Here is a 15,868-nt window from a genome sequence, read left to right as displayed (position 1 = left end):
ACACGCTCATCCCGGCAACTCCAAAGTAGCCCAAAAATGATTAGGAGGTTGCTGTCACAGTGGCCGGAGTGGACTACTTCAGAGTAACGACGCTACGCAGCTCTGCATTTTATTCTTTTATTGGTGCTGCGTATTTACAGTGCTCAAGTCATTGCTATTTACACGGAGCGATGTTGTCAGTCGGTTTCAGAACCTCCTAATGGCTTTTGGCGCGTCTTTCTCCAACACAAAAGCTTTGGCAGACCCATCCTCTTGCCCCTCCTCTTCCTGCGTAATTCTGGAGTTGGGGGGATGGGTCTTCCCCCCTTACTTGCCCCTTCCTGTCCCACCTGGGACCCTGGCTCCTCTACCTTGCCTGAGCCTCGGACACGACTTCCTGCTTCCCCACTGGAATCGGAACTCTCCCTGCTTTCCCCTTTGCTCGGGGACGGGCTTGAACTCAGGAGGGGAGGGACTTCGCGATATCCCCTGTCCCTCACACAACCATTTCAGAATTTGGTTTTCCTAGTATAAATCTGGACTGTCCAAGATATGTATTGTGTTCATATTTCAGGTCAGACCTTCAGCTGCATTTCATCATCTCTACTCAGCCCACTTGAATGAGTCAATGCAGATTTATAGCTAATCTTCATTGCCTAGATTAATTACTGTCACATCATAATTAGTAGTTCAGTCATACAGTTTTGAAATGTGTTTTGATTGATCTGTCTGTTCTGTCTGTTCTCAAATGAATATCACACCCCACCACCCATATTACTCACTTAATATTTTGTCTTTCAGATGCCTTAGTATTTGGTTTAACAATAAGGATCTTGAATTATAACTTCACGGATCAGCTCTTCAACACTAGCAGTATCGAATATCAGGCATTTTCTAGCATTTTGATGATTGAGGTAATATTAAAAAATATATACTCCTTAAAAAATCCAAAAAACCGGGATATTTTATTCACAATAAGTACTATATTTTATAGCAGATGGTCCTAGCAAAAGATATAGGATAATAACTGCACCAAGAACAACTTCCATTTTAAGTGTTAAGCTGATAATGCTACCATATCCTTTCACCAATGCAACAAATCCCCTTTCATAACATGCATAAATTCCAACATGGTTTCTCAAGGGGTTAGCTGTTTCCCCACCAACACCATTCTTGTAAAGTAGTGACAAATAATCATTAGGGAAGAGGCACATTATGAGTTGGATCACTTTGGATACGATAGGTATAGGGCATTAATTTATATGCTATCCCAACTAAACTGCTACATCTTTTTTACCATTGTGGAGCAAGTGAATGACAACTGTGTAGAACCATCTGAGTTAATGGAAGTTTCAGGTAGCCTACTAAATCACCACTTTTTTGTGGGTGCACCATGGAACAAAGGTTTTTCTACAAATTTTGAATACAGACTGTGATAAAGATAGTGTTGTGGAAAACAAAATTCAGTGTATACACTTTTACATTAAACTAGCAACAGTTCTCTTATTTCTTTTCAGATCAGAAAGTCACTTCCTTCAAATATTTCTGCATTATACCAGATGGGAAAGCTGAAAGTGCAAATAGTCTCTCTTAAAGCTGGTAGCATTGTTGTGAGACTTAAAATCAAGGTAGAAGACCCATTGTTTCCAAAAGACTTGTCTGCATTTGAGCCAATGATTTCATCACTGTTCAACAGTTCTGCATTCCTTGTTGACCAAAATAGCTCTCGACTAGAAGGTAGGCTATCCAATTTAATGTCAAACTTGCATAGCTGCTCAGTTATAGTACAGAGGAAACTAGTATTAGGTCTGTAGATCTCCCAGGCCTTGGATAAATTACTGTATTATTTCTCATTCTAGTCCCATTTAACCTAACCAAAGTTGCTTTGCTTATTGAATTTTGGTTTTTGAATTACAGACTGGAATGAATGTGCATCCCGGGCAGAGAATGATTGTTGCACGTATGCAGAATGTATCAATACATTGGGCTCATATATGTGCAGATGCAAGACAACCACAGATGCCAATCCATCCCGACCTGGGAGAAACTGTGAGGGTAAGATTCAGACTTATCCTTCTGTGGAGGCTTTTTCCCCTTCCAATGGATTGAAAAGGATTCTACTTTGTCCCCCTTCGTGCATTCGTTTACACGAAGGGGTTTGGACCAATTAAAGGAATGGCATGGCCATGCAGGTGGATCCACCCCCAGCATTTCAACTGCTCACCCAGATCTACCTTCACACATGGAGGGAAGGCCTGCAGGAGGAGCCACTCATACTTGTTTAGGCTACTCCATGCAAGGAGGTGCCTCGTGTGAATGGGGAAGGGCTGTAGTTCAATGGTCGGGCAACTGCTTTGCATGCAGAGGGTCTCAGGTTCAATCCTTGGAGAGAGAACCTTGTCTAGACTCTGGGGAGCCACTGCCAGTCACTGTAGCAAGTACTGAGCCATATGGATTGCTGTTCTGACTCAGTGTTAGTCAGCAGCTGCCTTTGTTCCTCTGTACTGTCAGGATGCCAGGAGATGGGCAAGTGCAATGTCAGAGGTGAGTCCAGTAAAATGGAGGCCCTTCTCATGGAATAAGATATAAGGGAGACAAGTGTTTCATATTTATTATTAATTGATTTATACTAGTTCGGCAGTGGAATTTGCTAACAAGGAGTGTGGTGGAGTCTCCTTCTTTGGAGATCTTTAAGCAGAGGCTTGACAGGCATATGTCAAGAATGTTTTGATGGTGTTTCCTGCTTGGCAGGGGGTTGGACTGGATGGCCCTTGTGGTCTCTTCCAACTCTATGATTCTGTGATTCTAAGCCGTTTCATGTATAGTTGTTTACCAAGGAAATGCCACTCATATTGTACACTTCAGTTTGTGTCAAATGCGTAAATGTTGCATTCCAGGTGATATTGTGGATCCGGTTACAGAAATGGTGCCTGCATTTGAAGCAAATGTTACAGAAGGACTGTCTGGGACAGGTTCCACTCCTCTGGCATTGTCTGAAGTAACTGCAGTGACTTCATTCACATCTAATTCCACTGAGACAATAATATTGCCCTCAAATGGGACCCAAGAGTCAAGCACTCTTCCATCAGACAAAACCCTGTTAGCATCTCAGAGAACGACCACTTCAGGGTATGTGAGGAACAATTACAGCCAGAGTACTTCAGAAACTCCTGCTCCAGTAACAAAAAAGTGGGACAATGTAACTACCACAGTGTATGTCAGGAATAATAATACCCTGAGTACTTCAGAAACTCCTACTCCAGTAACAAAAAAGTGGGACAATGTAACTTCACCAAATGAAAACTTAGTTGAAGAGAGATCAACAGCACAAGAAAGGCATAACTCTTCAATGTCCATGTTTCCTGGTGTTTCAAATATTACAGTTTATCCTTTTGTGAGAAATGGCTCTGAAGTAGAGACAAGCACACCTGGCCTTATAACTGAGAGAAGTTCTCAGCAAAATGCAACCTCAGCTCTGAATGTAACACAACACCCCACATTTTATGTTCCAAATCATACCCTTGATAAAGAGATGGGGAAAGACAACAGATCTTGGTCTGAGAAAAATCAATCCACAACTTTACCATCTTTGTCTGGGGGCTACACAGTTGCCACCCCTGCCTCAGATTGTGGTGGTGAGTCTGCCTTTACACTAAAATTTTCCTTAAAATCAACTTGTTAGTATGTAGAAAAAGACATTGAGGGTTAGTGTGTGTAGAAAATGCAAGAGAATGGCTACAGACCAAACACTTAAATTCATTTGAGATTTAAGCACACACCTTTCTCTTAAAGGTAAAGGTAAAGGGACCCCTGACCGACTCTGGGGTTGCGGCACTCAATTACATCTCCTGTTTGCAGAGTGATGTCCAAAGTACATAAGAACTGTCTAAATTTGGTGCTGAACACAAGCTGCACTGTTAGTAATGGGTCCAATTGGGAGCTCTGATTAGGAGTTCCCAACTGGATCCGACACCAGCCTAAAGCAGTGGAACTTACATTTAGAGTCAAATTTAAATGGTGCTGAATACAAGCTGTGCTTGCCAAGGGACAGTTCAGAGAGCACTTGAGATTACCCAATCAGAGCTCCCAAATTGATCCGATCCTGGCGGTTTAAATTTTGTGCTGCATGCCAGTAGGTGGCCCCACTGGTCATATGAGTCCTGCAAAGGGCTACAATGTGACCTGCACTTTCTACCCCTGGTGTAAAAGAACCTTTGCCTCAGAGGATGCATGCTTTCTCCAAACCCAATTTCCACCTCTCCCTAGTAGGATTCTTCTGGTGAGCATTGAGGCCAATTGCTCACTGACAGAGGGTATTTCCCCTCTTTCAAAGAGGTATCGTATAAACATAACAGAAGGGTAAGAGAAGCCTTGTCAAATTCTATTTTGACTGGTAACATGTATATTCCAGTATTATTCTAAGAGAGTGCACTTTCATTATCATTTAATATTTGTAAAAGCACCTAAAATACAGTATGTGTTTAATATCCATAAAAGTCAACCAGCTAATAGTCTTGGTTTTTTGAAATTTAAAGTTTCATGTAGCCTTCTCTTACTGAAATTATATACAGTGGTACCTCGACTTACAAATGACTCGACTTACGAATGTTTTGACTTATGAACAGAGCTCCGTCTGCCATCTTGGATGCAGTTTAGACAGGATTTTTTTGACTTACGAATTTTTAAATAGGGTTGCTTCGACTTACATTTTTTTTCTCCCAATGCATTCCTATGGGATTCGGCTTACGAATTTTTTTGACTTACAAATGTGCGTTTGGAATGCATTAAATTAGTAAGTCGAGGTACCACTGTATATTAATTTTCCCTTAGGTGCCAAATATCCAAACACTGTTTGTTTGTTTTTTAGTCAAACATAGTACATACCTCAACTTTTCTGCCACTTTAATTGCCACTAGTATATAGTTTATTTGGAGATCAACTTTGTTCCAAAATGTGGCAAATATGGGAAGATTCTTTCTACTGTAAAACTTTTAATTAAACTTTATATTTAAAATGTGGCAAATGGAATAGATGTTTCTTAGATAATTCTCTCCCCCCCTTCCTTCAAAGTTTTAATTGCCATCTCTTTTCTTCTTAGTGTGCTTTCCAGCTTCAAATATTATTTTTTCCAATGTAACCAGTACCAGCTTTCAAGTAACTTGGACCACAAATGTTACACTAAATACTTCTTTCCAGTTTCTGTTGCTTAATGGAAAGGAGATTATACAAGAGCTTAAGACCCAGAGCCACAACCTGACTATTTCCAGACTAGAACCTGGGATTTTGTACACGGTTGAAATTGTGACAGAAGTTTGTGGAAATAAAAGCAAACCAGTGCAGCATAAAGTAAAGACAGGTAATGGACACTCGCCCCTTCCTCCCGATGGGTGGTTGTTGTGGATCCTTGTGCTCGGTCGCCATCCCTGGACAGCCAGAACGCATGTGGCCAGGTGGCTGTTGGGGAATTCCCCTGGCCACCTGGGTAGTTGGCTGGAGTTTCTGGCAGCTCCTGCATTTTAGGTTGGCCAATGAGAGACCTGCTCTTGCGGGGGAGGTGCTTTGCAGGCTGAAAGGGCATTGGATGCCACCTGCCTGGGCAGCCAATGAGGCATAAAAAGCTGGCGGTGCCTCCCTCCCTCAGCGCAGCCAGTGGAAGAGCAAAATGTATAAAGCATAAAGTGTACAACATAAAATAAAGGCAGGTAAAACATACTTAGAAGTTATTTTTTTATATAATCTGGTGACCACAAGTCTGTAAAAGAAATGTCAGCCCTTTATACTCGTAAAGGTAAAGGGACCCCTGACCATTAGGTCCAGTCACGGACGACTCTGGGGCTGCGGCGCTCATCTCGCTTTACTGGCTGAGGGAGCCGGCGTACAGCTTCCAGGTCATGTGGCCAGCATGATTAAGCCGCTTCTGGCAAACCAGAGCAGCACACGGAAATGCCATTTACCTTCCCGCTGGAGCGGTACCTATTTATCTACTTGCACTTTGACGTGCTTTTGAACTGCTAGGTTGGCAGGAGCAGGGACCGAGCAATAGGAGCTCACCCTGTTGTGGGGATTCGAACCTCCAACCTTCTGATCGGCAAGCCCTAGGAAGAAGAAGAAGAAAAGTACTATTCACAAAAATTTGGCCATTTAGCTTATCAATGAGTTGGGTCAGATCCACACCATACATTTAAAGCATTCTTATACTGCTTCAACCGTCATGGCTTTCCCCAAAGAATCATGAGAACTGTGGTTTGTTAAGCGTCCTGGGAATTGTAGCTATGTGAGGGGATCGACCAAGAACTTTCAGCACTCTCAACAAACTAAAGTTTCTTGGCTTCGTTGGGGGTAAACCAAGTGATTTAAGAGCACTTTAAATGGTGTGGATGTGACCTTTCACATTTCCTGTTCATAAGAGGGAATCAAAATTTTTGAAGCCAGTCATGTCTTATGAATACTTGCTTCTCCATTCAGAAATCCAGAACAGCCCAATAGTGAAGAAAAACTCTCTGCATCTAAAAGTAACATTCATTATTTTCCTCCGGTTCTTTTAAAGTTCTTTTTATTCAGCTTTGCTATTTGAGTTTAGAAAAAGAGCTAGCATGAGTTATCTGAAATTTCCTAGCGGCCTAGAAATTGTATTCTGAATACCACACCTATAACCTTGTATGTTTACATTTTTTCCTCCAATATCACAGCTGCCCAGATACTTAGTGGAACCGTCAGGATATCAAATCTCAACTATAGCTCAGAGTTCAGCAACACAAGTAGTGAAGAGTATCAAAATTTTACACAGTTGTTTCTCACTGAGGTAAGTAAATATGATACGAGTGGGAAAACTCAATATGGTATAAAATGGGTATAATTATGTATTTAATGGGTTGTACTGTTGTCCTTCAGTGGAGCTTCTCACTTCTCTCCTTTCTTCTGAAGCCCCCACCACCCTCAAAACCTGCTCCAGAGTGTTGGAAGACCCTTGCGAGCAGATTTTTTTGGGGGGGGGGCATGAAGAGCACAGGGAGAGCAATGAGATACACAACCATTGTCTCTCATGTGATCTTGAATCTTGGGCTTCAATTAGGGCTGGTAGTCCTGTGGCAAGAACCTGACGTGTGTTCATCACTTGAAGATTGCAACATCATGTTGTCTCGCAAGTATGAAGCAGTGATCAGAGCCATGTTCTCACCTTCACATCCACACTGCCACTACCCAACCTGAACCTCCATGTATCCCTTGGCTCCCACATGTTCAGCCAAAGTCGAGGGCAGGCTCTATGCATGTGCAGCAGGATGCATTCATTGAATGCATGCGCTTAGGTCTATGGTTTTTGCCACCTCACATCCCTGCCCCTCCCCCGCATAAATTTCATACATTCAACTAAGAGTTATCAAATGATGAAAAATTGAGTTGTCTTGTGGTGGTGGTTGTTAACTTTATTTATATAACACCGCACAGTAACATTGTTATCTAGGCAGCTTACAAACATAAAATGATAAGATCACAACTAAAACAAGACAACCCTAAAATAACAATTTGCAAAACAAGAGAAAAGCTAGGTACCGGTACCTACTTATGGGAAACAGTCTTCTGTTCATACCTGTCTATAATGTGGGTTTCTCATTTATAATAAAAAGGGTAAAACCATGCTGGTCCAACCAGTTCAAAGGGTAGTAAGAAAGAATTGTGCATTATTGATTCAGTTCCCTGATGTAGGCCCACCCCATCTTCTGAATATTCTCTAATCTTGGGTCCAAACGTGAAGCAGTTCCCAGTGCCTGATAGGTTGAGTTGTCTGTAAAACTTCCTGCACACAAAATCCAAGTCATTCTCAGTGCACATTTTTATCCAGGACATTCATTCTGTTTTGACAATAGGTCCGTACGTCTCTGCCCCTTAATATTCTTCCGAAAATGGATGCTGGCTTGATTAAAATGTTGATAACGAGTGTGACTAATGGAAGTGTAGTGGTGAGCTTCAACCTCCTGATTCCAGCAGACATGGATGCAAGCAACGTTTCCAGTTCTTTCCTTGAGGCCTTTCTCCACAGCCGCCATTTCATGATTGATAACAGCAGTCTCTCCTTACATGGTAAGCAATGGTTTATTGTTGTAATTTCTCAAACCCTGAAAAATGGTAAGTGCTGGACTTCAGACTTCAATTCTAAAAGTAGGTCACAAATGAAAGTGGCAAATGAAAAGCTGTTATGGGACCTTTAGTGTTTGTACTGACTATCTCACAAAATAAAATGTACAATATGATTCATCATTTCTAAGCTAAAACAACTTATGTTCGGTCACAAATGTAGAACCATTCTTGACATTGCATTTTATTTGTTTATTTTACTTAATTTATATGCCACTGTTCCTTCGAGGGGCTCAAGGTACATGTTGCAGCCACCTCCACATTATCCTCAAACAACCCTGTGAAGTAGGTGAAGCTGAGAGAGTGTGACTCTATAAAGAGTCACCCAGTGGGCATTGTGGCCAAGGGAGGGTTTGAAACTATATATTTGCTTCCTAGTCTAATCACCTCCTTTAGTAACAGTAGAAAAGCAGCATCTCCAAAATGGCATCCAACACACACACAGACACACACACACACACACACACACACACACACACACACACTTCATGCGGCATAATCCTATGCAGGTTTATTCATTAGTAAATCTTAAAGGATTGCAGCCTTGGAATGATTGCTATGAAATGGCACCTCCCATTTCAGTCGAAATGACATCTCCTCTAGAAAACCTACATGCATTGCCTCTTCAGAAGTATGGAGCTGGTGGCATTCTTTTGGAGAAAGCTGGAGTTCATGGTGTGGGGAAGAATCAAAGTCCTTCCAGCTGGGGTTGGTACTTAAAGGTGGGGGAAAAAACTTCTCGATAGCCTGTGAGAATGCTGGCTTATAACACTGCCAGTACTATAACTGCAAGTGCAGCTAAATAAAAAAAAATCACTCATGAATTGTCAACTCTCTTTATTATTATTATTATAATATAAAAAACAGATTATGATGAGTGTGAGAAGGAAGAAACAGATTGTTCTTCTGATGCATCTTGCTCTAATACTTATGGATCTTATGAATGCAGCTGCAAAGAAGGATTTGTCAACGCGAATGCTGAGAGACCCGGGAGAAACTGTGAAGGCAATGTTTCAATATTTACTTTCATTTCCTCTTATGAATATAAGATCAGAGCCCATTTAGCAAATTCACCATAGGTGGGATTACAATACAGTCTATAAACATATTATAGCAGGTGTTCACACAAAATAAGCCTGAAATAAGGTGCTGGTGGATCAACTGGTGTATGTATAAATTCATTTGAGAAGGGCAGTAGAGGGGCAATTACATTATTTTGCTCACTGGAGTCCAAGGGGGCTCATTTCTGTGAACATTTTTTAGCAGAACTGAAAAGCTCTCCCCACCCCTTCACCCCTTTTGGTGATTGTTTGGGAAAGGCTTGAAAATGTTCACCTATTCAGGAAGCATTTCACTTGCTGAATTAATTTTGTCCTCAGTGGCATCAGCACATAGTCAGTTCCAATGGCCTACATAGCATTGTGACATCAGCTCAATAAATGGCAATCATTTAAACGAATTCTATGCAATTTTACACACATTTCATTTACCAAGCAAAATTAAATTATATTAATTTAACCAAAACATCTTTTGAATTCCCAAGTCATGTTACAACCCTTTAGCACCTTTCATTTTTTGGAACTGAAAACTGAAAAATTCAACAAGACCTATTGTTACAATTTAAGCTTTTTAAAAGGGAATATTTCAGCCCTCCTGAAACCACTCCTTTCGATGAGAAAATTAAAATGGAACAACATTCCCACTTTAAACCTATTTTAATAATGTGCTCTGGTTGACTCCCTGTAAGAAAATTAATTGAATGATGCGAGTTGCCATATCTTTCCCTTCCACTCTATAGCACTTTTTTCCAACCCTGATGCAGGAGCTACCCAGACAAAAGACCTGAGCAGCACAGTTTTACCTTTGACAGATCCGTATACTTCAAACCATGTGCCATCACCTGCTGGAGAGGATTCTTCTGTCCCCAAAACCAGAAGTTTGGAAAATGCAACCACCAGCACTATATTTAGCAATGCATCTACAGAACTAATACTGAATGTTCAAGTCTCATCCTCACCACCCAGTAAGCCTTCCCAGGGGGTTTTAATTAAGAAAGCAGTCAGAGTGCTTTGCGAGATTGAAAAAATTGTCATCACCATTCAGAAGGACTTTTTGAAGCAAGAATCTATCCCAGAATCTTCCCTGTACCTGGGAAGGCCCCACTGCAATGTAAGCTCCAGCAATTCCAGTCATGTCATACTTCGGACTGGGTGGAACGAATGTGGAACTGAAGTACAAACCGTAAGTCACTTCAATCTCGGAAGAGAACATTAAGTGATATTTACTGACATATATTAATAATGAGATCACTGAGATAACAAAGTAAGCATCAAAGGTCCCTGAAACTATAGCGTTCAGACTTGCACCCTCCAAAACTACTGGGGAACTTGCTTAAGAACAGAGAAGGTTGGAAAATTATTACCCACAATCCCTAAAGGAAACTGCTTACATATGAAAATAGGATAGCGAATGAGAGATAGGCTTTTGGTTTGGTGAGCAGTTTGGATATAAACCATTGCTCTAATTCATAATCATAATTAATAATGATGTGATATTCTTACCTTCCATTTCCTTTCCTTGCTCTTGTGCAGAAAATTTCATCACTGAGGCCTAACCTGCTAATTGTTCTTAGTGAGGATGAATAGAAGAAACACATGCCTCTATTCAATCTGTAGAGTATAGCTGGAGTTGCTTTATGGTCCTTTATAGAGATTTGGGAGGCTGAAGTTTTAAAGTTTTTGGCAGTAGTTCTGCCTTATTAATGCTGCAGGTGTATTTGTACAAAATAATCAATATGTCTGTTCTGTGGCCTCATACAGGAAGAACTACATTTTTATTTTGTCACTTGCATTAATATGTCTAAAGTTTATTCCTGTGCATAATGGTGGCTACATGCAATTGGTTAGCATGTAGACATAATGGTGTGACATTTCCTGGGAGCCATCATGAACTGAGGGTTGTGTGAATTAGTAGACATGTGCCAGCTCTATAATCACCCCAACCACTCCTGATTGTATTGTATTAATTATTTTATAAATATTTATATAATACCCTTTAACCAAATGCCCATATTTTCACTCTCATATCATATTTTCACTATGCTTTTCTAAGATGACTAACTTAATTGTTTTAATGGTGTTTCCTGCTTGGCAGGGGGTTGGACTGGATTGCCCTTGTGGTCTCTTACAACTCTATGATTCTATGATTCTAATCCTTCCTCATATGGAAAAGGTTCCATGCCCAATTGTTCTGTTTTATTTGCTGAAGCCAGTGTGTCCTCTTAAGTTATCCTTAAAATATAACAAACAAACCCCAATTTTTTCCCTTCTGTTGCATTTGTTTTTTTCAGAACACAACACACACCATAGTAAAATCAGTTCTTCGGAATGATCTGTTTTCTTCAAGGGTCATCCGCCACCTGAAGGTTGTCAGTCCAATCCTTTGTGTGTTTCAAAATGATCTCTTGACTTCATCTGGATATACTCCAGAAGGGTAAGTGGAAATGTTAAAACCCCAAATCCAAACGGTCTGGTGTACCTTCATTTTATTATAGACTAAGGCAGAGGTTTTCAACCTTTTTGAGTCCACAGCTCCCTTAACCAACTACATTCTTTCTGCAGCAGCCCTGTGGGGCTCAGGAGCCCAGTTATGTCACCCCTTGCCTGCAGAGCTGGCAGCCCCTCACCCCTTTTCGAACACCCTCCCTTCTGGAGTGTGTCCTCAGTCTCCTCTCCTCTCTCCTTGGGAGTCCTCTGGGCAGTCACAGCTGCCTCCCCTGGTCTCTGAGCTGCCACCCCAACACAAAGAGAGGTGCATTGTCACACTGCCCCACAGGGACCTGGGAAGCACCCCCTGACCAGCCCCAGAGGCACCATTTGCCTGCGGAGCTTGTAGCCAGGGCTGCTGCAACAAAACAGCTATGCAAGCCTTTGGGAGGCAGAGACATGAGAGGGCATTAGAGGAAGGGAGGGAAGGAAAGAGGGACAGAAGCCAGTGTTGTCCGTGGCACCCCTGGCCACCATTCGAGGCACCCCAGGGTGCCATGGCACACTGGATGAAAACCACTGCACTAAGGAATTGCAGTAAAGATCCCCCCTCCAAGAGACTCAGAGGGACACTAACACTCAGATAACAGCCTACTAAAAATGGACACACTCTCTACAACCTCCATAAAAGAGGAGAGGGAGAGAATGGGCTATAGTTTTGTGACAGTTCCGCACATTGTCATTTTTAAATTAGTTAATATTGTAGTTTGTTTCTGTTCTGCTGAGTGTTAGTTGTTATTAGGGGAGTCACTTACCATCAGCCCATCCCTATTCTGGTCCTAGCTGTAGTTGCACCTGCTTTTTAGGATAGAAAATAGCACTGTCTAGCTCTGTGTTTTTTGTTGTATATTTGTTGTGTCTGACTCTGTTTTATGTGTGTGCGTGCACACACAGAGTACTGTACACAGAATATAGAAAGAATGCTGGTATTATGCGCATATGGGACAGAGGAACAGAGGCCATAAAAAAAACAACACTCCATGAATTTTAACAACTGATTGTCTTGCAGGGTTTATACCATTTTTGAGGATTTACATGGATCAGGACACTTCTTAACAGAAATGCAGCTATTCATTGGAAATGCTCCAATTCCCAGAAATTTCACCATCTCTGCTAGTGACGACCTAATGATTGAAGTGGGAATACAGAGACATGATAGCAACCTCAAGGTGGTTGTCAGCGAATGTTGGGCAACTCCAACTAATAACTCAAAGGACCCTCTGTCATTTCCTTTTATAGATGACAGGTATGGTACATGCAATATATTCAGAGTGTCATACAAAAACCATGTACCAGGTATTGCTATCTGAAAAATTAAAATACAGCATTTAAGAGCATCATTTCGAGTTGGCAAGTCTGTGATTACTTAATATTTAGTTTAATTATTCTTTAGATTTCATCTTATTACTTGGGGTTACAAAAGCCATTATTTCTCAGTTTCTGCCCCCTGTTGGGATGATTTTATTGAACTACTGTCAATGGTAGTTGTAAAGATTACTAAATTAATGAATATGAAGTGGCTTGAATCCTCCCAAACAGTATACAGTATATAAATGCTGAATACCCAAGTTGACTGCAGCTACAATGGGCTTTCACAAGAACAGAAAAACAAAACTTACCTTTGATCATGGATTGATTATAAAAAGGAACGTGGTATTTCTTCCTGGATTAAATTAATTATGTTGTGGGGCGGGGCTAAGCAAAAAGGCAGTATTGAAAACTTGGTCTTTTTTTATCAAGTACAAGATAATGTACACCCATATATGCCTTGTTTAAATTATTATAATGTATGAATACTCTTAGGAAACAAAATGAAAATTGATAGGTATTGCAACTGCAGTTAATTGTTATAAGCTATTCCATAGCTGCCAAGGGAAGTGTGTCTGCTTCACTTTCTCTCTCTGGACGGCTACCATCAATTTTTGAAGGAAGCTCAAAAATAGAAATACAAGTTAGCATGGACAGTGTTGAATTATATTCTGTTCTCTTTTCAGTTGTCCAGTTCCAAATGCACACACCACTATGATTTCGAATGGGATATCCAACAAAGCCCAATTTAAACTGAAAATATTTTCCTTTGTCAATGACTCAGTGGTTTATCTACATTGCAAAATCCATGTTTGTCTGGAAATTCCGAGGAGTACTTGCAAGACGGTAAATAATAATAATAATAATAATAATAATAATATTTTTATTTATACCCCTCCCTCCCTGGCCAGGGCCAGGCTCAGGGCAGCTAACACCAAATATATATTACAATAAAACGTAATAGAAAACAACAACAACAAACAATTAAAATACGGCTTAAAATGCAGCTTAAAATGCAGCCTTATTGATAGTAGTCTATAAATCAAGACCATAAAGGGAGGAAACATCAGATATTCACCCAAGCCAGCTATCCATGCTGGTCCTACATGGGCCAGCAAAAAAGCCAAGGGAAAATTTATACAGTGGTACCCAGGTGGCGCTGTGGTTAAACCACTCAGCCTAGGGCTTGCTGATCAAAAGGTCGGCGGTTCGAATCCCTGTGACGGGGTGAGCTCCCGTTGCTTGGTCCCAGCTCCTGCCAACCTAGCAGTTCGAAAGCATGTCAAAATGCAAGTAGATAAATAGGAACCGCTACAGCGGGAAGGTAAACGGCGTTTCCATGTGCTGCTCTGGTTTGCCAGAAGCGGCTTTGTCATGCTGGCCACATGACCTGGAAGCTGTCTGCGGACAAACGCCGGCTCCCTCGGCCAATAATGCGAGATGAGCGCGCAACCCCAGAGTCGGTCACGACTGGACCTAATGGTCAGGGGTCCCTTTACCTTTACCTTACCTCTGCTTACGAATAACTCTACTTACGAATGTTTCTACTTTCGAACGGAGCTCCGTCCGTCATCTTGGATGCGGTTTAGATAGGATTTTTTCTACTTACAAATTTTTAGATAGGGTTGCTTCAACTTACGAATTTTTTCTCCCAATGCATTCCTATGCGATTCGACTTACAAATTTTTTCGACTTACGAATGTGCGTTCGGAATGCATTAAATTTGTAAGCAGAGGTACCACTGCATACCAAATCCTATATAAGGGGTCAGAGTGAGTCTAAGCCGAAGGCCAGGTGGAACAGCTCCGTCTTGCAGGCCCTGCGGAAAGATGTCAAATCTTGCAGGGCCCTGGTCTCTTGTGACAGAACGTTCCACCAAGTCGGGGCCAGTGCTGAAAAGGGGGCATACCAGGAGAGGCGGTCCCGTAGGTACGAGGGTCCTAGGCCACATAAGGATTTAAAGGTCAAAACCAGCACCTTAAACCTGACCCTGTACTCCACCTGGAACCAGTGCAGCTGGTAAAGCACTGGATGAATGTGATCCCGCGGCAAGGACCCCTTGAGTTTCTGGGTCAGCTTCAAGGGCAGCCCCGCATAGAGCGAGTTACAATAATCAAGCCTGGAGGTGACCGTCAAATGGATCACTGTGGCCAGATCAGGGCGAGAAAGGTAAGGGACCAGCTGCTTAATATGGCGGAGATGGGGAAATGCCACCTTTGCTCTGGCTGCAACCTGCGCCTCTATAGAAAGGGAGGCGTCAAAGGTTACACCCAGACTTTTTACAGAAGGTGCTGGCACTAATTGAGCCCCTGCAAGAGATGGGAGTTGGTCCCCCCCCCAACCCCATGTCGTCCTGACCCAGCCAGAGGACCTCTGTTTTCGAAGGATTTAACTTCAACCGGCTCCCATCCAGCCATCCAGCCACAGCTTCCAAGCATCTGGTCAGTGTGTTTGGGGCCGAGTCAGGGCAGCTGTCCATCAACAGATAAAGCTGGGTGTCATCAGACAACCCAGCCCAAAACTCTGGACAATCTGGAACAGGGGGCGCATAAAGATATTGAAAAGCATCGGGGAAAGGATTGCGCCCTGCGGCACTCCACACACCAAGGAGTGCCGCGATGACAACTACTTCCCTAGTGCCACCCTCTGTCCCCGACCTGAGATAAAGGAGCGCAGCCATTGTCGGACTGTGCCCTATAGGCAAAATGTGTATAGTCAGATAAGTTTGCTGATAAATTTTCATGGCGACTCTTCTAAAAAAATTATGGAAAAGTTAGAAAATGAGAGAAAGCAAAATTCTCCCATCCCTAGTTGCTGACCCTTCTTAGATGACATTTTGAAATCTATTAGTAAATGACTACTTTGAGTGTTATTGATTGAAGTCAATACTTAGCATTAGCTTG

General features: G+C 41.9%; 1 protein-coding gene across 1 annotated transcript in view; it reads left to right on the top strand.

Moving 5' to 3' along the window:
• The window catches only part of UMODL1 (uromodulin like 1), a 37,258-nt gene that overhangs the window by 18,878 nt on the left and 2,512 nt on the right, over positions 1–15,868 (top strand). Inside the window, exons 3-14 of the mRNA XM_088668771.1 lie at positions 781–893; positions 1,497–1,716; positions 1,897–2,034; positions 2,877–3,614; positions 5,078–5,335; positions 6,669–6,781; positions 7,845–8,058; positions 8,980–9,176; positions 10,024–10,353; positions 11,462–11,604; positions 12,667–12,903; positions 13,652–13,811. Of these exons, the coding sequence (XP_088524897.1) occupies positions 781–893; positions 1,497–1,716; positions 1,897–2,034; positions 2,877–3,614; positions 5,078–5,335; positions 6,669–6,781; positions 7,845–8,058; positions 8,980–9,176; positions 10,024–10,353; positions 11,462–11,604; positions 12,667–12,903; positions 13,652–13,811 (2,861 nt within the window). The remainder of the gene's footprint in view (positions 1–780; positions 894–1,496; positions 1,717–1,896; positions 2,035–2,876; positions 3,615–5,077; positions 5,336–6,668; positions 6,782–7,844; positions 8,059–8,979; positions 9,177–10,023; positions 10,354–11,461; positions 11,605–12,666; positions 12,904–13,651; positions 13,812–15,868) is intronic.

Source organism: Zootoca vivipara, chromosome 4 (assembly GCF_965207765.1).
Source record: "Zootoca vivipara chromosome 4, rZooViv2.hap1.1, whole genome shotgun sequence".
Taxonomy (NCBI): Eukaryota; Metazoa; Chordata; class Lepidosauria; order Squamata; family Lacertidae; genus Zootoca; species Zootoca vivipara.
This window is presented reverse-complemented; position numbering and strand designations above follow the sequence as displayed.